General features: G+C 37.1%; 1 protein-coding gene across 1 annotated transcript in view; it reads right to left on the bottom strand.

Moving 5' to 3' along the window:
• eIF5B (eukaryotic translation initiation factor 5B) overlaps window positions 1-24,606 on the bottom strand; it is a 530,511-nt gene that overhangs the window by 187,980 nt on the left and 317,925 nt on the right. The window contains exon 16 of the mRNA XM_090397300.1: window positions 17,679-17,861. Coding sequence (XP_090253426.1) covers window positions 17,679-17,861 — 183 coding nt within the window. The remainder of the gene's footprint in view (window positions 1-17,678; window positions 17,862-24,606) is intronic.

Here is a 24,606-nt window from a genome sequence, read left to right as displayed (position 1 = left end):
AAATCCAGAGTAATTAAATAATAAGGTGGTACACCCTTTGGCAACCCATATAGGTAAATATGACCTCTCCAGTGCTTCTGCCTTGGTATCACCACTTCTGGGCCTGCCTCCCACTGACAAGACCTTAATAAAGGTCGGAACCGGTCTGGGTAGTGGCCCTTCCCTTAGTGCATGGGATTATACATGTCCGCAAGGAGATGTGCTTTGCATTATGGGAGATACTAAGACAAGGAGTGAGTGATGAGAGGTTGATCCACCTTTGCTACCAGTTGCCAACAGATGTATCACCTTGCCTCAGTCCTGAAGATATTCTCAGGTGCAAACTTTGTTTGCCTAAACTTGGATAAAGGATTAAACTAAATTTATTATAGTCTAACCAAGTGCAAAATAAACCTCCAACTTTTATCAAATTTGACATTAAAATCCAAGAATAGTTTAAAAGAATTTTTTTTCTCTTCCAACTAAAAATAAATAAACAAGTAAAATAAAATAATTGTTCCTCGAGTGGCCATAAAAAGTTTTTTCCCCAATAACTAGGGTATGCACAGTAGAATATCCTTTTGATCATGCTGACATCAGGGTAAGGTTATGTTTATATACAGCATGGCACAAAAAAAAAACTGAATAACTACAACAATATATATATTATGGATTAAACGGGGTTTATTAACAAAGAAATATATGTTTACACATGATATGTACATCCACAACTATTGGTGGGATCTTGCTCAAATAAAGCATTAATGACAGTAGATTACATGCTCAAAATGGGCATTGACTTTCAAGACATGTTTCATAGTGCATGCAAAGGTTCTCTGTCATCTTGGAGAACAAGGGTTGCGACATCTGCTAGGTATATCATGTAATTTTATCCCTCAGTTCATCAAGGTTTGAATGCGGATCATGGTGGAATATCCCCAAATGAAGGTATCAAGTGATATGAGATTAGGAGAATGCAAAAGGTACAGGAATTCTGTGGACCTCAAAATGAGCCCCCCAGGGAAGTGGCATACATATATTATGTCAATTAAGCCTCTGCAGTCAGCACAAAACGTACTCAATAGTCCCCCATAATGAACATGTTAATGAAGAAATTTTGAGCAAATCAAAACTTCCAGGTCATAGGGTCAACATACCTCTTCAGCATGTAAAGACAAGAAACTACATTTACAGACATAAAATATTCTGCTGAAAACTTAAAAGAGCTGCTGATAGACAGATGGAGGGTTACGTGCTTCCATGAACTGCACAATGGAATGTAGATGTACCAGATGCCTTGAAAATTGTTTTGGGTATTTATACTTGGGCAATCCACCTGGCTTTTAGATTTGATTCTATGAGGTTGTGCTTCTTCAGTTTTGGATTTTTCCTTTAAGAATTTGATAGTCTACTCTGACTTAATTTGGAATCTGTGAATAGATGGTGCGCTTGCCATTATTTCTTTCACCATGTATATATCATCAGCCATTTCCTGTCCACTGCTGGATGAAAGCCTCCCCTAAATTCATCCATTCATTAATACCTTGACATATATATAATATATACACACACCCTCTGTCCAAAAAGAAACCGAACTTTTCTTTGAAAATAGAAGAAACTAGTGGCTCCACCTGTTGTATCTTTTTGTTGCCGAAAGCGGCAGCCTTCATTAGTGATGTGTCAACTGTTTATGACATTTGTTTCATTAGAAGCTGAGTTATAGTGCCAAGAGTGACAGTGTCGGAAAATGAGTTTCAAAGAGAGCTGTGATTGACTTTTGTGTTAAACTTGGTAAAAGTTTTACTGAAATGCATCAAATACTTCAAAAAGCATAAGGTGATGAATGCTTATCCCATACTCAAGTTTACGAGTGGTTTAAGCGATTTCAAAGTGGTCGTGAGATGCTTGAGGACGATGAAAAGCCAGACTGTCCAAAAACTGGACTGAGCGAAGTTAACATCCCAAAAGTGCGCGATTTCATCAAAGAAAACCTGAAATCGTCCATGAGATTGATTGAAGATGAATTGGGGATTCCAAAATCAACTGTGCACAACATTTTGTCCAAGAGTTTGGGCCTTTCTAAATTGAATTCGCAATTTATTCCCCACAAGTTGACCGACAATCAAAAAATGTATCGAATTGAACAATGCAAGGACCTCATTAAAACCGCTCGAAAGGAGATTCAAACTTTCTTGAAATGATCGTTAATGGTGACGAAAAGCAATGTCTTGAGTATGAGCCTGAAACAAAGTGCCAGAGTGCTGAGTGGAGACCACCAGAAGAGTTCCAGAATTCATGTGAAAAAAAGTCGCTTGGAGAAGTCAAAAGTAAAGACAATGCTGATTCCAAGGGCATTATCAACAAAGAATTGTTCTGCCTGGCCAAACGGTCAATGGTGAGTTTTATCTCGAAGTTTTGAAGTGATTGATAGTGAGAATTCATCACGTACAACATGAATATCGTGATGAAGGCAGCTGGTCACTTTTGCATGATAATGCACCATCTCATCATTCGAACACTGTGAGACGGTTTTGAGCAAAAACCAAGTTTGTGTGTTGGATCACTCGCCAAATTCACCTGATTTAGCACCCTGTGATTTCTTTCTATTCCGCTGACTTCATTTACCGATGAAAGGAAAGCGATACGACACCACTGAAAATGTTCAAGCGGCAGTAATCGTAACCCTTAATAGTATTCCAAAAACTGATATAAAAAACTCATTTAACGAATTAATTGACTGTGCCAAACGCTGTATCGAAGCTGAGGAAGAGTACATTGATTGAAATAAATGATTTGAATAATTATAATTGGCCTGTGTTTTATTTTTTATCAAAAGTTCGGTTTCTTTTTGGACAGAGTGTGTGTGTGTGTGTGTGTGTGTGTGTGTGTGTGTGTGTGTGTGTGTGTGTGTGTGTGTTTTCCCCTGCAATGGTATCGTTTTTAACAGGTTTTTTGCAGTGAAGCCATATTTGTTACATTCCTTGATTTATTCTATTGAGAAACAGAATAAATTGTAGTGTTCTATACTGCTTTATATGATTCTTTTTTATTTATTTTTTAATAACTAAAATTTGAACTTTCTCACTAGCTGATCAAAACAGAACATCATCAATTTCCTCATATGTACTACCCCACCAAGGGGGGGGGGGGGTGTTCAGGTTACTATGATAGCTCTACATGATTAAATCACAACCAGATCTGAAAGGTGAAAAAAAGGCAGCTGGAGTAGATCATATTTGTCCAGAAAGGCTAAAATATATAAAAGGTTTACAATGGCTGCACTGTATAATAAAATTCTTATATTCCAGTTTTACTGAGTGTTCCAAGTAAGATTTCTGCAAGCATACTTGAGACTACAAAAGTTGTGGAGGAAGAATCTGGGAGAAGAACACACTCTGTATGGGAGGGAGGGGTTCATGCAAGATAGTTGACAGGATCAGATAGACAAATGGATGAGAAAACATGAGGGTATAACATCGATCTATATTGAAGTTTTGTACATTTTGAAAAGGAATGCACCAAAGTGCTAAGGAAGCTATTCAGAACACTACAGTTGTATGGTGAAAATTGGACATTATACAGAGTAACGCATAATCTTATTTAAGTCATAAGGAGTTAGACTTGAAAGAGGTACAGAAAAATGGTTGTATGTAAAAATCAGATGTGTGAGAGGGATGCCCACTCTTTCCACTGTTATTCATCTAAATAGATCACAGAGAATGAAAGTGGCATTAAAACTGATATTAAAGTTGGAGATGTTAATTTTGGCTCTTTACTTTATGTAGATGTTATACTCTTGAATAAATCCAGTGTAAGAGTTCAAGGTTCTAAATTGAATAACTGCTATAACAGATTTAGTATGAAAATCAGCAGAAAAGATAAACTATAAAAATAAGCAGGAAGCTTAAACAACCTTCTCAGTGGTTAACCTAAGATCAAGTAAAAGATTTCAGCACAACTTTGAATTAAAATGACAAATATGGAAATAAACAGAATAAGCAAAGCTTGTACAAGGTGTGACAATTTAATTCCTAGAATGCACCTGTAAAAAAACTACGTTCAAAACGATACATTAGAGGCTATTGTTGCCTCTAATAGCTCTTGTAAACACAATTTAAATTATGAACAACAGAAAATTCAGCTGTGATTATTATAATATGGCCAAATCGTTTCCATCTGCATGCCCCAAGCAACATTCTCATCATCGACTTAATTAAGAGGTTCTGACATATCAGGAGTGTTATGCTGCAATGCAAAGGGCATTCAAAGAGACTATGAACTGTCAAATAAGTGAGAATTGCAGGCATGTGCTGGAGCAAAGTGTTACAGTCTCCAAAATGCAGTCAGTGTCAAAAAGCAATAAAACTTGGGATACCAAGGCAGTCACCACAGAGAATCCTTAAGGAGCCAGGTGCCTTTTCGTATGTCATTCAGGTCGGTCAGTGTTTAACAGGAATAGATTATGTTGCACTATGGGAATGCTGTGCACACATGCTGACCAATGTCTATGAAGATACATCCTTCCTCCATGATGTCTGTTTCTTGGACAAAATACATTTTCACCTAAGTAGTCATGTAAACAGACGAATCTACATGTTTCTTGATTTCTTAAGACCTGAATTTGTCCAAGAGAAACCTCTTCGCAGCAAGAAGGTCACCACATGGTGTGCAGTTTTTGTCCATGGCATAATTGGGGCCCTACATCATTGAGAGCTTGGTGTAACCATGACTTTGAACAGTGAATGCTATAGCAAGAACGTGGTGGTTCTGTTTACCCAGGATTTGCATTGGATATGTCATGCAAAAAAACATTCCATTTCGTGCACATTTATTCCAACAGGATGGAGCAACCTGTCACGCATTACGTGGTTCTAGAGCCTATTAGTCAGAAGACTTCCTCAGGAGGCTTATTTCGAGATTCACAGAATTCCCATATCCTTCGCATTCTTCCAATCTTACATCACTTGATGCTTTTGTTTGGGGATATTCCACCATGATCTGCATTCAAACCTCGATGAACTGAGGGATAAAATTACATGATATGTCCAGCAGATGTCCCAACCCCTTGTTCTCCAAGATGACAGAGAACCTTCACATGTGCTATGAAATCTGTCTTGAAAGACAATGCCCATTTTGAGCATGTAATCTACTGTCGTTAATGCTTTATTTGAGCAAGATCCCACCAATAGTTCTGGATGTACATCATATCGTGTGTAAACATATATTTCTTTGTTAATAAACCCCATTTACTCCATAACATATATCGCTGTAGTTATTCAGTGCTGTTTTTTGCACCATACTATATAAACATAACCTAACCCTGATGTCAGCATGATCAAATGAATATTCTACTGTGCATACCTTAGTTACCAGCAAAAACTTTTTAAGACTACTTGAGGAGCAACTCTTTTATTTTACTTGTTTATTTATTTTTAAGCTGGAAGGAAAAAAAAATTCTTTTAAATTATTCTTGGATTTTAATGTCAAATTAGATACCTCTACACACATAAAACATTTGAATACATCAACTAAGAGGAAGAAATTCTCAAGCTTGCTGTAGGTGGATAGATGAGGAAATCCAAAACATTAAAACAGTGGAATAACAAATCTAAACAAAAGTCATTGGAAGACTTGGGTAAGAATATAAAAAATAAATATCAAGAAGGCGGCAAAATGTTCTGGAGGCTTATAAATAGAGGAAAGAGTACTGTAAAAGGAATCGAAGATGATAAAGGTGACATGAAAACTGAAGATAAGGATATCATAGATGTCTGGAGTAATGACCTTGAAAGACTTAAATGAACCAAGCAGTGACAGAACCACACTAGAAAATTTTCAAGAGGAATGCAAAGAGCAGTACACATCAGTAACTGAGATAGAAAAAGCTGTCAAAATGTGAAAAGTGGAAAGGCAACTGGAGTAGATGATATTGAGGTATTCCACCATGATCTGGCTTCAAATCTTGATGAACTGAGGGAAAAAAATTACAAAAGTCAGGAAGATGTTTGATGTAAAATCAGGGGTATGACAAGGATGCATATTATCTCCACTCTTATTCATCACTATATGAATCATATGAAAAAAAAAAAACCCAACAACAATGGCATCAAGTCTGATATTAGAAGTGGTGATGTCAAACTTAGCTCTGCTTTATTTAGATGATGTGGTACTGCCAAACATGTCTAGTGCAGGTCTTCAGGATTCTTTAACTAAATTGAATAATTTAGCTAAAGAATTAACAAATTTGGCATGAAGAGCAGCAATATAGAAAACTTCAGCTGCATTCTGAATGCAGTGCCTATAGAACAAGTAAAATATTTCAGCTAAATAGCTGAAATATTTTACTAGGCACAGCTTTTAGTGAAGATGGCAAGTTAAATCTGGAAATAGACAACAGCAAAGTTAGCATGGTGGGGAAGCCAGTTGAATAAGAATATATGGTATAAGAGAGCAAACTAGCCATATATAAGACAATGTTCAAACCAGTTTTAAGTTATGGGTCTGAGAGTTGGGTTAGAAATAAAGCAACAAAGATCAGTGTCCACAGATATCAGAGTTTTTAGAAAAATTTGGGGCCTGAGCAGATGGCGTTAATGTTAGAATCATATTAAAAATGATGACATTGGAAACTTAATATTGTTTGCATAGAAGAATGTGTGAGTCAGGCTAATCTAAGGTGATAGTGGTCACTTAAATAGAACAGGAGAGGAAAGGTTAGAAAAACAGGTGTTTGATGCCAAGATGGCAGGAAAAAGATCTAGAGGAAGATAAAGGTCTCGGTACATTGATTCAGTCAGAAGTGCTTTAGAGGAACGAAATGTTAGATATGACAATATCAGTGTGCTGACAAGTAATGGACTAATTTGGAGGAAAATTGTTGATAGGAGATTAATGATGATGTAAACTTAATCATGTAGTACTGTCATAGTAGCCTGAAGTTCCCTTGAGGGTACATATCAGGAAATTGATTATGATGATTATGTACAAGGAATTTGGCTGGGCCCCACAGATGTAGGAGCAGCTCAACTAAATTCTTATGACACTGCTTTCAAGAAGAAGCTGTATTTCAAAATTTCCTAGTTCCAACTGTTACTAAGTAAAATTAGCACATATTTGGTTAGTGTTTCTAGTTGTTGGACTGTCCAACCAAACCTTTACACTACTTTACATTATGAGAAAAAAGAAAGCTCTTCCCATCTCTCCCTCTCTAATGCAGAACTTTGGTGGAAACCAGTCCTACAATTTACTGTTTAATGTCTTTGTGTAGAAATACACTGTAAAATAATATATTATTATTATTATTCAGGCACAACATAATCGGATTTCACAATTGCTGGGATATTTGTTTCCTGAGTACATAAGGGACATGCTGAGAGTAATGTCCACATTTTATTCCATTTATCCCTTCATACGGTTTAGTATAATGACATATAAATGAAGTTGTATTTTTTCTATCATTGTATACACAGTGGATGAGTCTTTTACAAGTTTGTAGGGTGTAAAATGTGCGCATACACACCTAATTGAATTTTTGATGCATGAAAATGAGCACTGCTTGAAATTTTCTAGCAATTTACCAGCTTTTTATGGTAGCAACTGCATGTGTGAGTACTGTACATAGTTGGGCATAAAGAAACAAAAAAATTACCTTTTAGCTGATTATTTCTAACAGCTGAAAGCCAAGCATTTTTTTTAAAAAATAAAATCGCGTAAAATAAACTGTAAAAATAAATAAAATTTTTACCCCCCCCCCCCTCACTGTACTGATATACTATAGGTTTACAACCTTTTTGTGGATGAGAGGCAAAAAAGCCAGTTTCAAAATGAAGTTCAAAAATGAGATGGAAAACAGCTTAAAAAACCTAAAGAATTTTAGTAAAATAACTCTGAAAAACTTATTACATGGTTGAGAAAATACATTTCAGGGAGAATATGAAAGGTTTGATGAACAAAGCAAGAATGAAAAGCCAGAAAGTGAAAATTGTTATTTTATTACCTTAATGTGACAGTAATGAATAAGAAGAGCTATGATAGCAAATGATGATTCAATGCACAGGTTATGTAGAAGAAATGCAAATTAGTTATTAAATATGTGAAGTGAGTTTGATGATAGAAAACACATAAGAGAGACAGCTTGCACTTGAATGTATTTGGCACCAGATGCCTAGAGAAATTATTTACTGGAGTGAGACCTAAGGGCGAGTTCAGGGAAACTATATCACCTTGGGAAGAATGCTGACAATGTGAGTGTAAGTTCAGTTAGGGTGCACAGATGTAAGAGTAATATGAATGCCAATGAGCATGATTATGAATCTGGTGAAGGGATGGACGTTGCTTTGGTTTTTGGGCATTTTGAGTGTGCCTAGGAACAGAAAAAAGAAAGCTGCCCAACTGAGACAAGCAGACTGCATAAGTTAGTGATAACTAATAATTAAGGAATTGACAGTGTACACTAGAAATATAAATTAAATAAACTTTAATATATACTTTCCGATATTTCGGCAAACATCATATTGCCATCTTCTTGGAACTTATTACAAAGACAAGTGCAACATAACAGCAAATGAGAACCGAAGCTAGGAAGTTAACGTTTTCCTAAAGTCCTGATGGTGCCCCCTGGCGGGCTATATTGGTAGTTCTTGGCCTTTGGGCTGAAGTTCTTCTGATAAATGTTTCCCAAATTTGGGACAGTCTCATGCATCCAAATTTGTTGAGGTTTGGCATGTTCCTAAGGGCTGAGGCTGATTCCATGAATAGTCTTTCATATTTCAACTTGCTGCGGTGTATTACTGTGGCTTTCTTCCATCTTATTCTGTGGTGAGTATCCAGAGCGTGGTCTGCAACCCCAGAGTGCCTGTACTTGTGAAATCGGATGTAATACTCGTGTTCTGAGATCCTGATATTTGCTGTCCTGCTTGTTTGGCCAAAGTAGGACAGTTTACAGCTGCAAGGGACCTGGTATACACCAGGTAGGTCTAGGGGAAGTGGTTGGTCTTTAGTGGAGTGGATAAGATGCCAATTTTCTATGTGGTCTGTAACAGGTGGTCATGTCACGTTTTTTTAAGATTTTGTTGATTTTTTCCGAGGTGCCTCGGATGTAGGGAATGGTGATGGATCTAGAGTAATCTTTTTTGTGAAGGGGAGGGGGTGGTGGGTTGTGGATAACTGGGTTAAGTATTTTTTGGATTCTTTTGGGGGGGGGGGGGGGGGTAGCCATTGGCTGAGAAAGTGTCACGGATGTGATTTAGTTCAGTAATTAGGGCTTGATCATTAGAACAGATTATTTTTGCCCTGTTGAATAGTGTCTTAATAACTCCATATTGTTGTGTGTGTGTGTGTGTGGGGGGGGGGGGTGATGGGATTGTTGGTGAATGTATCTGCCTGTATGGGTGGGTTTTCTATAACTAGTCACCCACCAACCTGATGGAACCTTGGTTTTCTCAGTTTATAGAAAACCCATGAAAACCCAAGATCCATAGACTTCAAGAAATTGAAGTCTATGGATCTTGGAGTTATGGTTGGTAAGAACTGCAAATACAACACAGGGACAATCATAATGTCAATGTTCATGTTGAAATGAACATTGACATGCAAGTCATTTTGAAAAAATGACAAAGATGACACCAGGATTATGGATTAGATTACAAGGGCAGACTGAGAGTATGTGGACTGCAGATGCTGGTAAATATGAGGAAGAAAAAAACTTCTGAGAGGATGTTATAGGATATCAGTTAATGACATTGTTCATCATATGGAAGGTGGGAAGAGAACAAGGAGGTGGGGGTGACCATAGAAATTAAGTTTATATGTGGCTAAGAAAGGAGTGAGCTAGATTTTTCTTTCCAAGGTGGTGGTGGGTGAGTGCTTATACTGTGAATGAGTTCAAGAGAAAATATGGTAGCTGGTGTGGATGATGTATGGCGTCCCTGGATGAGTACAACTCCCTGGACATTGGATAATAATAATCATTATAATGTTGAGAATAATGTATGAAAATAGAAGAGAGAATTCCTTTTTTATTTCACTGACACACTTCTTTTGACAGGGAGCTATCACAACAGAGACATTACTTTAAAAATGCTCCTATATGAGGCATTTACTATTTCATCAGGGCAAACCCAGGACAAAAAGAAATTAATATAAGCACTATCAGTGTAAAATGCATCAATGAGAAAGAAATAGAGCACCAAAATACTATGCTGACATGACAGGAGTAAATGAGACTTGGGCAAAACTAGATGAGATCTTTCTAAATAATCACAAGAGGATTTACTTGGACAGTAGGAATGAGGAAAAGGAAGAAGGAACTTGAAAACCAAAGAAGGGTTAAAGAATAGTACAATATAACTACAACACAACAGAGTTCAAGATTGGCACCATCAACATAAGAAACATAAATGGAAAAGAAATGGAACTAGCAAGATAAGTACCAGATCGAAGCATAATGGGTGATATCGAAACAGAGGATAAAGGCAGGTAAGATCTTTCTAAACAATAAAGACAAGATGTTATATTCAGGCAATAACAACAGGAAAAAGGAGTGGCAATCAACACTAAATACAAGGAATGATCTTGAATGGCAGGCAATATTAAGTAGTGATATGGGCAAATATATCAGAATGGAGAACTGGACAATGAGATTTATATCTGTCTATGGTCCCACAGAAGTTTCTGCTAAAGAAGTCAAGGAATTTTTCAAGGCATTAGAGAAAGCAGTTAGCAATGAAAAAGAAAAGATGGTCCTGCTTGGAGATCTAAACAACAGAATAGGAAATGATTACCAGACATATGGAAATATTCTGGGTAAATTTGGAGAAAACAGCAAACCTAATAACAACAGGGAGTACCTGCTGGATTTCTGTTCAAGACATGGACTGGTTATTATTAACACCACGTTCCAACATAAAAATGTGCATAAATTCACATTAAGAGAAGATGAAAGGAATAAGAAAAGTCTCATCCACAATCTTATCATCGATAGGTGTTTTCCCACTGGTTCAGGACACAAGAGTATACAGAGGATTTGAAATTGGAAGTGATCACCATTTAGTGCTAAGCAGAATAAAATAGAACATCATATATTAATGCCTCCTTAGAGCAACTGGTAGAACAGCAGAACATTGCACCCTTTGATTGGAAAAGACCTGCTTTCATTAATAAATTTAGTTTAATACTTTATCCAAGTGAAAACAAAGTTTGTGTCTGAAGTATATTCAGGACTGAGGCAACTTGTGGTAAAGGTGGACCAAGCTCTAATCACTCCTTATCTTAGTATCTCCCATAATGCAAAGCACATCTCCTTGCAGACATGTATAATGCAATTCATTAAAGGAAGGGCCACTACCCAGACCAGTTTTGACCTACCTGCTTTCATTATTGACAAAAGGAATCTTAATATGAGATTTTACAGTTGAAGGTGAGTTAGCTGATTTCATAAAAACTTCTAACTCCATATGAGATCAGCTAACTCATCTTCAACTGTTCATTCAGGTGTTTCATACCATGTTCAGGCAATTCAGCCATGAGAACCCATGCAATTTATAGACAAAAAAATATTGGTGGTGATAGGCAGTAGATGGTGTTAATGGTAGTAGAGGAGACAGTGAGTGGTGTGTAGTGGAGTAAAGTAGCATGCCCTCCCAGAATGAGAAGACTCATTCTGGGAGGGCATCTTTGAGCTGAGACGTAATAATAATAATATTGGAAAGGAAAGTGTGTGCAAGAAAATTTTAAAACAAATCAAAGTTAAGCAGCTTTCAAAGGTGAACTGTAGACTCAAATGCACAAACAGTATTCAAGAAAAAAAATGAAAGAGATTGAAAACAAAAACTAAAACTAAACCTTTGAGATTTGGTGGCAAACCCTGAAGAAAACACTGACTGAATGGTGAGATTCTCTGCAAAGACAGAAAAATCAGAACTCCATGGTAGACTCAGAAAGGCACCCAGCTAATAAATGACAACTAGTAAGGATTCCATTACTGCTGATCAACAAGAGATCTACTTACATATATCACCCCCTCTCTGAAAATGCCACGGAGAAGTTTGGGGAATCTCAAGTGGTTGCACTTGATATCTCCAAAGCTTTTGACCAAGTCTGGCACTAAGGTCTACCAAACAAACTCCCATCATTTGCTCTGTCACAGTATTTCTGCAGTTAGATTGCCAGCTTTCTGTCTGGATGCACACTGTATGTTAGTGGATGGTTCCTTATCTTCACACCATTCAACCAATGCAAGGGTTATACAAGGTTCTATTCTTTCAACAATCCTATTCCTTCTATACATCAATGACCTATTTCAGTTGACCTCCAACCAAATACAAAGTTTTGCATATGACAGCACATTACACTCTTCCCTTTCATTTGATAAACCTTATTCTACACAACTCACTTCAACCTACAAAACATAAACCATCACTGCCCTCATGATCTCCAAGCTATCCTTCAATGGGGTTCAGATAACCTAAGTTAATTTCAATGCTAGTAAAACTCAGTTCTGTCTAATTTCTCACCAAAAAGAAAAAACATTTTCTCTCAGTATTATTTTTGACAAAACTCAAATTTCCAGATATTTCTCCTCTTGGAATCACCCTGACATCAAGCCTTTCCTGACAAACACATCACAACCATTGAATCCTCAGCTTCTAAAAAAACAAGGATTTCTCTTTTGTTCAAGACATTACTTCACCTCAAAACAGCTGTTAACTTTTTAAATCACAAAACTGCCCAGCTATTGATTACTGCTCTCACATTTGAAGTGTGGAGGTCCTATGAGCTCCCACAAAATGCTTGACTCAATTAGAGTGATTAATAACCCATCTCTTACCAACTCACTCCTCCCACGTTCATGTAAGCATTTGGTTTCTACAATATGCATATTCCATAAATATTTCCATGGCAAATGTTCATCTGAAATAGCATTAATAATTCCCCCACTCAGTATTAAGTCTATTGGAACAAGTGCAGCTACTGCTCAACATCCCTCCACAAGTTTCTTTTCCTCTTCCTTCATCCCTGAAACAGCTGTACTGTGGTTCCCCCCGACATGTTTCCCAAGGAATACAATATGCAGGGTTTTAAATCAAATGTAACAAAGTTTCTCCTTTCCCAACCCACTACCCACATACAGTACTAATGTACTATAGGTTGATTAACCAACCTCTCATGTATGGGTTATAAATAAATAAAGAGGCAAGCAAAATAAAGAAGCAGAAAGTACAACGAAAGTTCCTTGCAAGAAAGTCAGCATGTGATCTTAGACAATAGTAAACTCTCGATTTTATGGACCTTGATTTAACAGAGTTTGGATTTAATGGACAAAATTTCCGATCCATATGTCACGTGAAAATTAACACCCTGTTAATTTTGAAATGCTTTTAACCAAGATTTGTTTATAATTAAATTAACAGGATATTTTTTGTTATTAATTTCCTGTTATTTTTAACAAATTTTGGCGAATAGGTCATATGTTGGAAAAACACTGTAGTAATTTAGCCGACATAAATGAGTCACCGCTCATAAAACATGCTCGGCAAATGATTAGCACGTGATCATACCAATCGTGCTGTAATTGGCTCTTTTGTTGCGTGGCGTGACTTTCAATTCTGATCTCCAGAGTTTATTCGCGGTGAATGGTTTATGTACGTAAGCATTTTATAGGCCTATTCAATATCAATTTAAAATTAGATATGTATCAATGGTAAAACACATCTTAGTAACCCTAACATTAAAATATAGACAAACGGAAAAGAGTTAATTTAACGTTAAATCAAAAAAGTCATACAAAAGTTGGATTCGGGAGTCTGTGAAATTAAACTTTTCATAGATACAGTACTTATTTTTAATTACATAAGTTTCTATATAAGTAAAAACATGTAAATTAGCTAATTTGTCAATTTTTTAACATATGCATTTGGAAAATCTACTTTATTATTAAATGAACTTTCGGATTTAACGGACATCCCCCCCCCCTCAACTGAATTAGTCCATTTAATGGCTCAGTTAAGTAAGTCTGAGCGCAGTTAGTAGTTGGGAGGGGTTCAATCGTCTGATGCTGTTGGCACACTCTCCCTTGATGAGTCTTTGGACTCCCTGGAGGTGTCAAATAATAATAATATCGGGGTTTTAGTATACAGAGAAAAATGTAAGAAAGTTAAGTACTGTGCAAAACTAGCTATGGGAAGAAGCAAACAGAAAATAAATACCAGGAAGGTTCAATAACCTCGAAAATATTCTGGAGGCTATTGATCTCAGAAATGGAAGAAAGTACTGTAAGAAGAATCAGAGACAATAAAGGTGACATGAAAAGTGAAGACAAATTTTCTAAATATCTGGAGTTACATAAGTAACTTTGAAAAGACTGCTGAATGAAACAAGGAGTGACGGCATGATGGTACAAAACACTCGGCAGAATACAATCAGGAATACATATCCATCAGGCCTAGTTAAAGGAAAACCATGAAGCTGAAAGACAATAAAACATATTCAGAATATAAATTTATTATTCTTCTTCTTAACAAAGAATTGAGCTAATGGTAGTTTGGCAGGCATTCTGTTTTTTTTTTTCTTTCATACAACTGACGGTATGACCCTATTGCCTCTTCTGCAAATTTTACTGGTTCTCTCTTCACCAGGTCAGTTTCTAAGCATTGCTGCTTAAAAACTTAGATTGTACGAAAACTATTTTCAAATTGTTTCTGTGAAACCTCTTTGGGCTTGTCAGTGATTAAATTTTTGTCATATTCTTCAGAATCTTCCTACTGTGTATCTAAATTTAGCAGGTCGGAATCACTCAACTTCTCAGAATGAGATTTAATTAACTTAGATTAATTTCAAAAGCCTCTAAAATCATTTGCACAATGTGGAAGAATGTGCTTCCAAATGGTTTGCATATTGCTAGCAGTAATTTCATTCAACTTTGCAACCAGGCTGAGATTTCTCTGATTTGGCTAGAAAAGTCTTGAAAGGCATTCACTTCCAAAAAAAGGCCGGTTTTATCGACATTAAATATTTGTTGATCACAATAGTCTCCTTCTTACACAAATTCTTTTACTCATGATTAAAGGTTAGGAAAATAATTTAAAATAAAAAAGTAAGGAAAACAATTGCACGTGATATGATCAGCAAAATGCTATGTAAAGCAGACAACATAAATTTTGGTGGTAAATTTGGAACATAGTGTACATGGAAACAGTGTAGTATGCCATTAAAAAATAACTTTGTAAAATGTTTCAAATTGGTAACTAAATTATTTCATCTTGGTGAGTGATTTTTTAAATAGTTAGCCATAAAAAATGTACAGATCGAAATTTTTAAAATCTGTAACATTTATTTTTAAGATGTATATAGGTGCACTAATCAAATTTTAGAGTCACACTAATTGAATTTGGCTATTGAAAAAAAATGACGCACTAATCGAGGGATTGCTGTATCTGCCTTTCATTTTCCAGATTTTATCCCATACTCCTTTGCTCTTGGGTGTTTTCATTATAGAAGATGTACACTGGATCCAGAATTCTTTCTGGCTCTGAAGACAGATCTCTTTACTTGTGAACATTGACAACAAACCTCTTTGCTTTCAACGAAAGCAAAGAGGTTTGTTGTTGTAGACTATTTACAGAAGATAATCTGAGTTTTGTTCCAAGCTTCCTTGGCTGCTGTGTAATCAGTGTTCCACCATGGTTCAGGGAAAGATTAAAGAGACTAGATGCTTTAAGAATTCATTTGAGGCTGCTTGTGATTCACTGCATCACTGATGGGAGAAGAGATGACTGTTGAACAATCATTGTCTACTAAGAAAGAGGTGAGACAGTCAGTGTGCTTGATTTTCAATTGTGATATCCCTGATGTAATATTATTGTTGTCGAGGATATATGCTACAGCTCTTCTTCCAATGTTAGTTCGGGCACTATCTCACATGCCGTCATGTCCCTTTAAATTCCCAATTAAAAGTAAAGGGAATGGTAACTGCAACACGACATCAAGATCATCCTAAAAGATGTTTGCATCAGGTGGTAAGTAGAGGCAGCATACTGTTATAATAGAACCCACTGAGTCGAATGGCAACTTTACATGGGGACTTAAGGCATGTTTCCTACAGACAAAAGCACATTAGTTTATACTTCTGCAAGACAGCCTTCATGTCAATGTGTGACCAAGATGGTGAGTGGCCTGTGCAAGTTCTCTATGAGGACAAATTGAAGGTGTGTAGATTGCAGAAGTTGTTGATAGGAGAAAAAGAGGGGATATGATAGAATCATTTAAGTTGCTTAAAAGGTTTATAGGATAGATGCAGGGGAAATATTTGAGCACTTGGCTAGAGGGACTAGAACAAGGGATCGTCCCTGGAAGTTTAATAAAGGTGTGGTTAGTAGGGGTGTGAGGAGTAGATATTTTGATTGGAGAGTAGTGAATGAAAGGAATGGATTGCCAGTCAGTTGTGCTTTGTCTGTTAATGGGTTCTAGGAAAGGTATGATAGATTGCGTGGATAAATTGGATCTCCTGTGATGAGTCTTCAAACTCCATGGAGGTGCCTGTATAATAACAATAATCATTAGTCTGACACTGACTTTAGTATCTTCCCTTGGCACATAACTGATAACCGTAACATTGAAACAGATGACAAGAAATACAAATATAATAGTGACAAAACCTACAGACAAATGAGAAGTTTCCTTAATTGAAAGAGAAAAGAAAGTCTAGAGTTAAATGAAGGTAAATATTCTAGCATATACTAGGATGATGAGAATACTCTTGATATACTGTCATCTAGAAATTATTATTTATTACAACCTTTTGTGAGTGGGCTAAGGTTTAAATTTTTTTGTTTTTATTTATTTTTTACATAATCCAGAAATTCTAATCTAGAGACCAAAACATGAACTATTTCAAACCACTTTCAACCTATGATAAGTGTAGAAGTGGTTATGTACATGGCAATGAAATATTCCACCTAATGGCATTCACAAATATATCCATGCTAATAACACATAGCCTTTGGGTTGGAGTTGGGCAAGCTAACCACTTGTCAACCAGGCCATCATTTTTTCAGTTGCTTTCTTTTAAAGATTTTGTGCAAAATTATTTCAGGAGTGTAAAAGATGCAAGCACGAGAGAGAGAGAATGATTGATTAATTCTTCAAATTTCAATGATATTTTATTTCTCGAATCTTTAAATTATTAAACAGTGATAGATATGCCTTTACAGAACTACTCTGGGATTTTATTTTTAAATTATGAACAGCATTTCTTTCTACTATGTAAGTCTGAATCAATTGATATGATCACAATGTGTAGTGCTTGCAGTTGAATGAGCACTTCACTATGAAGCACTTCACTCCAAAATCCATAATCCTAAAGAATAATCAACTTTTAAGTGTAGGAGCAGTGAAGCAGTTAAAATAAATATGGACTTCAGTGTTCTTACTTCCCTTCTACAAGTTATAAAGTTGGGAGTAGAGCAGGTGGATTTGCACATGGCTTAAGAGATTAATGAAAGTTTAATTCAATTTTGGTTTGCCAGATTTCCAAACAATTCTGACCACATGGATACCTACAATTTCTCTGGAAAACTGTTGATAACTATCCTCTCAAAATCTGACAATATTTCAATAGAATTATACAAAGATAAAGAAGGAAAGAAATAAAAAAAACAAAACAAAAACAGGGTTCAAAGCAGTTTCAGTGTTTTATTTCTTACCTCAAGAACAGTTGCTTGGAGTTCTTCACTGAAAGCTAATCGCTTAGCCATCATACTCTGAGTTAGTTCTACAATGAGAGCCATTAAGTTACCCATTCCATCTCCAGAAAAAGCCGATGTTGGAACCATGGATATGTAAGCACGAGGATCTTTATTGTCGTAAAACAATGTTGCATTCAATCCCTTTACAGATAAAGAAAAAATACTGTTACTTATAAAACAAGGAAGGAAGGAATCTTCTTAATATAATTATTTGCAACATAAAAACCTTAAAATTTTATAGCACACAAACAATGCCTACCATAAAATTTTAATAAAGAGTGAAAAATTAACATGACTAAGCTTGCACATGTATGCATGCACATATACAGGGACACCTAATACTGAATCAGATATTTATATAAAAATAATTTATATAATAAATGAAAAGTCAGTCAGCACAGTTAGCACACACACATAACCAAAATACGAAATGCTATTATCAACTGCACAAGATTAATTTTGCAATTTAAGAGACTGAACAAAACTCAAAAAATGTATTAGCTTAATAAATTTCGTGAATTTTTAATAAATTTAGTTTAATCCTTTATCCAAGTGTAAGCAAACAAAGTTTGCACCTGAAGTATCTTTAGGACTGAGGCAACTCGTGGTAAAGGTGGACCCAGCTCTCATCACTCCTTCTTAGTATCTCCCATAATGCAAAGCACATCTCCTTGCGGAGATGTATAATGCTATGCATTAAGGGAAGAGCCACTACCCAGACCGGTCGAAACCGGTCTGGGTAGTGGCAGGCTCACCCCACCACCGAGCAGAGCCGCTCATATCTCATCTGAGGGGTAACAGCAACAGCCGTGCCTCAGTTAACTTCATGAGCTACAGCATAGCCATTCATTACCCCACACACACACACACACCACTACCACAACCCAAAACCTAGGTGAACAGCCGAGCCTCAGTTAAAGCTTTATGGGCTACAGCATTGCCATTCATCACCCAAGCTTCCAACCGGTTTCGACTTTTATTGAGGTCTTGTCAGTGGGAGCCAGACCCAGAGGTGGCGATACTAAGGTGGAAGCAACAGAGAAGTCATATTTACCTATATGAATTGCCAAAAGGTGTCTCACCTTATTATTTAATTACTCTAGATTTAGAGAAAGATGTTGGACTTTAATAAATTTAGTTTAATCCTTTATCCAAGTGTAAGCAAACAAAGTTTGTGCCTGAAGTATCTTCAGGACTGAGTATCACCTTAATTTCACCTTAGTATCACCACCTCTGGGTCTGGCTCCCACTGACGAGACCTCAATAAAGGTCGAAACCGGTCTGGTAGTGGCCTTCCCTTAATGCATAGCATTATACATGTCTACAAGGAGATGTGCTTTGCATTATGGGAGATACTAACACAAGGAGTGATGAGAGCTTGGTCCACCTTTACCACAAGTTGCCTCAGTCCTGAAGATACTTTAGGTGCAAACTTTGTTTGCATACACTTGGATAGAGGATTCAACTAAATTTATTATAGTCTAACCAAGTGGAAAAAAAACTTCCAGCATTCATGAATTTTTGCTCAGTCTCCCACTAACTAAACTAGTACATTCATACCATAGGCAAGCTAAGATTTTTTTTTGTATTTTTATTAATTAATTATTTTTTGTATTTTTATTTCTTTTTTTAGGAAAAATACTGATCAGGAAATCCTGCTCTAGAGACCAAACATGGAACTTTTTCAAATCAATTCAGGCTTGAGTTTTTTTGAAAAGGGCTTCTTTCAATGGTAGAAATTCAAATGTAATACAAAAATTTTAATCAGAGTTGTCATGTTTTGTATCTGATGGTATTTCTGAGATAATTTTCTACTGCATGTGCACATTGTCATATTCAAAGGGGAAACATTAACATTTGTAAGGAACAGAATTTTCCAAGATTAATGTAGTTAATGGACATATGCTTGCACTGTTATATTGCTATCATACCATAGTTGGATCATAGACTACAAACAAACCAAACTAGCACAAAAATCAAGTGATGCTGGTCTCCTTGGTGGCTACTAGGTTAGGTGCTCTCTGGCAGGGTGTGTCAGAGCGGATATATATGTGCAGATTCCACCCTTGAGTCAAAAGGAATTAAATAGTGTATAGTTTGGAAGGCGAGATTTGAGTTTCTGTTAAAAAAGAGTAGATGGGGTTTGGTGGACTGCAGATAGCAGTGGACACTATTAAGGTTGGAGTTGTGGCCATGGATTTTTTTTACTTCCACGAGAATGTGGCCATGGATGTTGGTGAAGTGGATATGGAAGGTTCTGTGAGGCATGGATTTGACACTTGTGGTCAAATCCATGCCTCACAGAACCTTCCATATCCTGGATCATTTCTTAGGGCTGAAGCTGTATTCACCAATACAGCCACTCTGGTCTTGCTGTCCATGCGCTGGATGCCTGCCATAGAATACGGTGGAAGAAAGCCAGGATAATACACCGTAGCAAATACAGATATGAAAGGCTTTTCATGGAATCAGCTTCAGCCCTAAGAAACAATCCAAACCTCAACAAATTTGGCTGCATGAGACTTCCTCAAATTTGGGAAACCTACATCAGAAGACCTTCAGCCCAATCGCCCAAGAATACACATTGTCGCTAGAGGGCACCATCAGGACTTTAGGAGAAATAATAGCTTCCTACTTCTTCCTCACTTACTGTTTCGTTGTGCCTGTGTGCACGTGTCTTGTACTTAAGTTGTTGAAAATGGCAATGTAACGTTTCTGAAATATATTAAAATTTATTTTAATGTATATCCTAGTACGTTGTAATTTCCTTAAATTATATAGTGAAAAAGATAATACTGCCAATATACAGTATTATCAATAATGAAGTTTACAGACATCTATTAAACTTAAATAAAAATCCATGGTATTTTATGTTCTGTGCACATCATGTTTCTTTAAATTTAGTAATAAATGATGCAGTAAAAATAATTTAGAATTATGTTCATTTTTTAGTATAATCCAGCAGTTATAATTTTTTTTTTTTTACATATTTCTTAACATACATAAAGATCTAAAAACAATAACTTAAATCGCAATTCCAGCACTCTTACAATACATGGGGTGCTAAAAATACATGAAACTGATATCCTCTCTGTCCGGTAGCAAATAGCACAAGTTTTCATACATAACTTCTCTAAATATTAGTGGCGGCCAGTGAAAATTTTAAGTGGGGATGCTGAATATACAAAATAAAAAAATCTTTTTTCCTGATCAGTAACCAATTTATTAATAAATAAATTTATATATTAAAAAATTGCTTTATTAAAAATATTTCACCCTCACCACGAACAAACACCAATAATAAAAGTTTTGTACATCACAGAAATAACGTGTGCAAACATACAATACACTGCCCAAACGAGCAGTGTCGGAATGACTTGTAACATTATTATTATTATTATTATTGTTCCGGGCAACTCCAAGGAGTCGACAGACTCATCGAGGGAGGCCCTAACATCATGTCAAGAACTATTCAACATTCACACAGTATCTATCATACCTTGCCTTGAACTCATTCACGGTCGTAGCACCCACAACAGACTCTGGAAGCTTGTTCCACTCATTTACCACTCTCCAAGTAAAGAACCTAGCTCTAACACCCTTGTCAACCACGCTCTTGCCCAGTTTCCATGTATGGCCCCTAGTCCTCCCACCACCAGTCATATTTTCAAAAATATCTTCTGGATCAATCTTATAAAAACCCTTCAGTAATTTGAATGTCTCAATCATATCACCCCTCCTTCGTCTATCGTCCAATTTCTACAACCCACAAATCTTCAACCTATTCTCATAAGGTTCATTCCACAGACCTGCTATCATCTTGGTCACTCGTCTCTGGACCCTCTACACTTCCTCCCCATCACGAAGAAACCCTGGTGCCCATAGCTGGGCACAGAAGTCCAGATGGGTTCTTATCAAGGCTCGATACAGAGGAACAACAACTTGTTCGTCTCTGCATGTTAAAGTATTTTTCAGAAGCCAAGTGATTTGGTGAGCTCTTTTAGTTACTTTTGCAATGTGCCCCCTAAACTTCAACTCCCTATCCACCAACACTCCCAAATCCCTGGCCTCATCAATCTCCTGGAGTATGATTCCACCAATGCGATATACTGCTGCTATTCTTTTCACCCCAAAGTGCATAACCTTACACTTTGCCACATTAAATTGACATCCATTTTTCCTAGCCCAGTCCTCCAAACTATCCAAATCATCCTGTAAAATTTTGACATCTTGTGCACTCACAATTGCTCTACCCAACTTTGCATCATCAGCAAACAAGTGAACACTTCCTCTCAGATCCTTTCCAATATCATTGACGAACAAATTGAAAAGCAGTGGTCCAAGAACAGAGCCCTGTGGCACTCCACTAGTCACAAGACGTCTTTTAGACTCCACTCCTGAATAAACCACTCTTTGATATCTCTCCTTCAACCACCCTCTTATCCATCTCACCAACCCTATATCTATACCCATCTGCTCCAGTTTACTGATTAGGGTTCCATGTGGTATCCTATCAAAGGCCTTGGCAAGGTCCAGTAGTATCACTGTAAACCCATTACCCCTATCCAGTTCAGCCGTCACTGTGTTATAAAACGTGAGCAAGTTACTGAGGCATGATCTACCCTTCACAAAACCATGTTGTCCCCCATACAATATCCCATTTTCATCTATCCAATCCTGTATTCTTTTCTTGTCTAATTTCTCTAAGACCTTGACAATGATTCCTGATATGCTAATCGGTCGGTAATTTACAACAGCAGTCTTGGAACCACCTTTATGCAGTGGAACTATTTTCCACTCTTTCCACCCGCTCGGGACTAACCCTGACCCGAGACTCAAATTAAACAAAATGGTCAAGGGTACTGACAATTCTTTAGCTGCTTCTCGTACAACACGAGCTGGTATACCATCCAATCCCACAGATGTATTGACATTGAGGTCATGCAATAGACTACTCACCTCCACTTCATTAACCACAATTCCTGTATAATCTACTGGTTTATTCGTTTCTGCAATGTCACCACCTGGATGATATACTTTTGCAAAGTGCTCACTCAGTAACTCAACTATCTCAACTGATTCAGTTACATCCCTACCATCGGCATTCTTTAAAATCAATCTGCCATGTACATTTTTCCTTTTACTTGCTACATATCTAAAAAACTGTTTAGGATTCTCTTTAGCCTGCATGGCCAATGTTCTTTCGTAATCCTTTTTTGCTTTTCTTACCACACTCGTCACCCTTCTGGCCTGCGCTTTATATTGTTCATGTGCCTGCCGGTCACCCTTCTCCTTAAATTCCCTCCATAGTTTCTTTTTTTGCAACTCAAGCTTAATGGTGTTATTCATCCATTTAACCCCTACTTGATTTATTATTCGGACTCTAGGTATACAGTCAGCCATTGCTTCATGCAAGCACTTCTTAACTACCTCCCATGCACTATCAACTTCTAGTCCTTGCAGTTGTACATGCCATGGCACTGAACCAATCAAACTCCTAAGCTTGTCATACTTTCCAGCCCAATAATTCCACATGTACCCTGTCTTACTTGAAAATTCTACACCTTTAGCCACCTCCCAAGTTAAGACCCTATGATCACTCTCGCCGATTGGTGGCAATGTGGTCATATTTGTTACAGCCAAATCCTCAGATGTAATTACTAGGTCAAGCACTCTCTGACCCCTAGTATTTTCCATTACATGCTGTCGCAGATAGTTATCCCTTAATAACCGCATAAAATCCAGTTCCTTCCTCCCGTGTGTCCTCTCCTCACGCCAATCAATGCGACCATAGTTGAAATCTCCCATAATAATCACCCTCCTTCCACCCATTTCTTCTATTTGCTTGTGCATACTGTCACCACCATCTTTTCCATCACCTGGTCTATAGCAGCACCCAATTGTATATTTAGTTCTGCTAGCAACAATCTCACACCAAATGGCCTCAAATGTGCTCTTTTCTCTATCCTGCAATTCAACCTCTATTCTCCTTGGCTGGAGCTCATCAGCTATCATCAACAATACTTCTCCCCCCATTTTATTCTCTCTGTCATTCCTGAACATGCAATCACAAGCACAAACGAATATCGGAAAGTCTGGCTGTGATTGGCCGAACGTGATAATTCCAACACTGCGTTAGATCGCAGTGTATTTGTTTCATAATCTAAAGCATTAATCGAACAATTCCAATTATTAACTATTCAGTCACTGTCGAAACATAAGCTGTAACCTTTAACATGTTGTATCATTTATACAGGGTGTTCGGGATAAATTTGACAGTTTCGTAAGGAAAAAGAAAATCTTCTTTGTATCTATTAAATTTAATGAATTGACAAAAAAAATTACAGGCAGAGTTAATTACAATACTATCAACAAGATTTACTCAAAATAACCACCATTAGCATCGATCACAGCTTCAATTCTGCTTCGGAACCTCGAACAAGCTGATGCTACAGTCTCCCTGGGAAGGGCCGCAAAAACTGTTTTAATTTTATCCATTAACTGGGCTTTTGTATTACTGGAAGTGCGATTGGTGTCTTTTTCAACTGCGCCCCATACAAAATAATCCATGGGGTTAAGGTCTGGGGAGTTTGGAGGCCAAACATTTGGACTGGTGAAGTCGTAGAAATTTTCAGACAACCATTTTTGACTTTTCCCAGAGGTGTGGCAAGGGGCCGAATCCTGCTGCCATACATACGGCCTACCATTGGCTACCCTTGTTATCCAGGGCTTGACTACAGTTAGCAACTCCACGAACAAAACCCAAATTCCAATGCCAGGGTTCTTCAACACCTGTTCCTGCAGATTTGCGAGGAATTCTGCTGTACGAACGCAATCAGATCGTCTGCTAGGGATCTTTCTTCTTGCTACATCCTCGTAGTCACCA

The sequence above is a fragment of the Typopeltis vanoorti genome, chromosome 8, assembly GCF_054136105.1.
Source record: "Typopeltis vanoorti isolate ZY-2024b chromosome 8, IOZ_Tvanoo_1.0, whole genome shotgun sequence".
NCBI lineage: Eukaryota > Metazoa > Arthropoda > Arachnida > Uropygi > Thelyphonidae > Typopeltis > Typopeltis vanoorti.
Note: the sequence above shows the minus strand (reverse complement) of the source record. Positions and strands in the feature narration are given on the sequence as shown.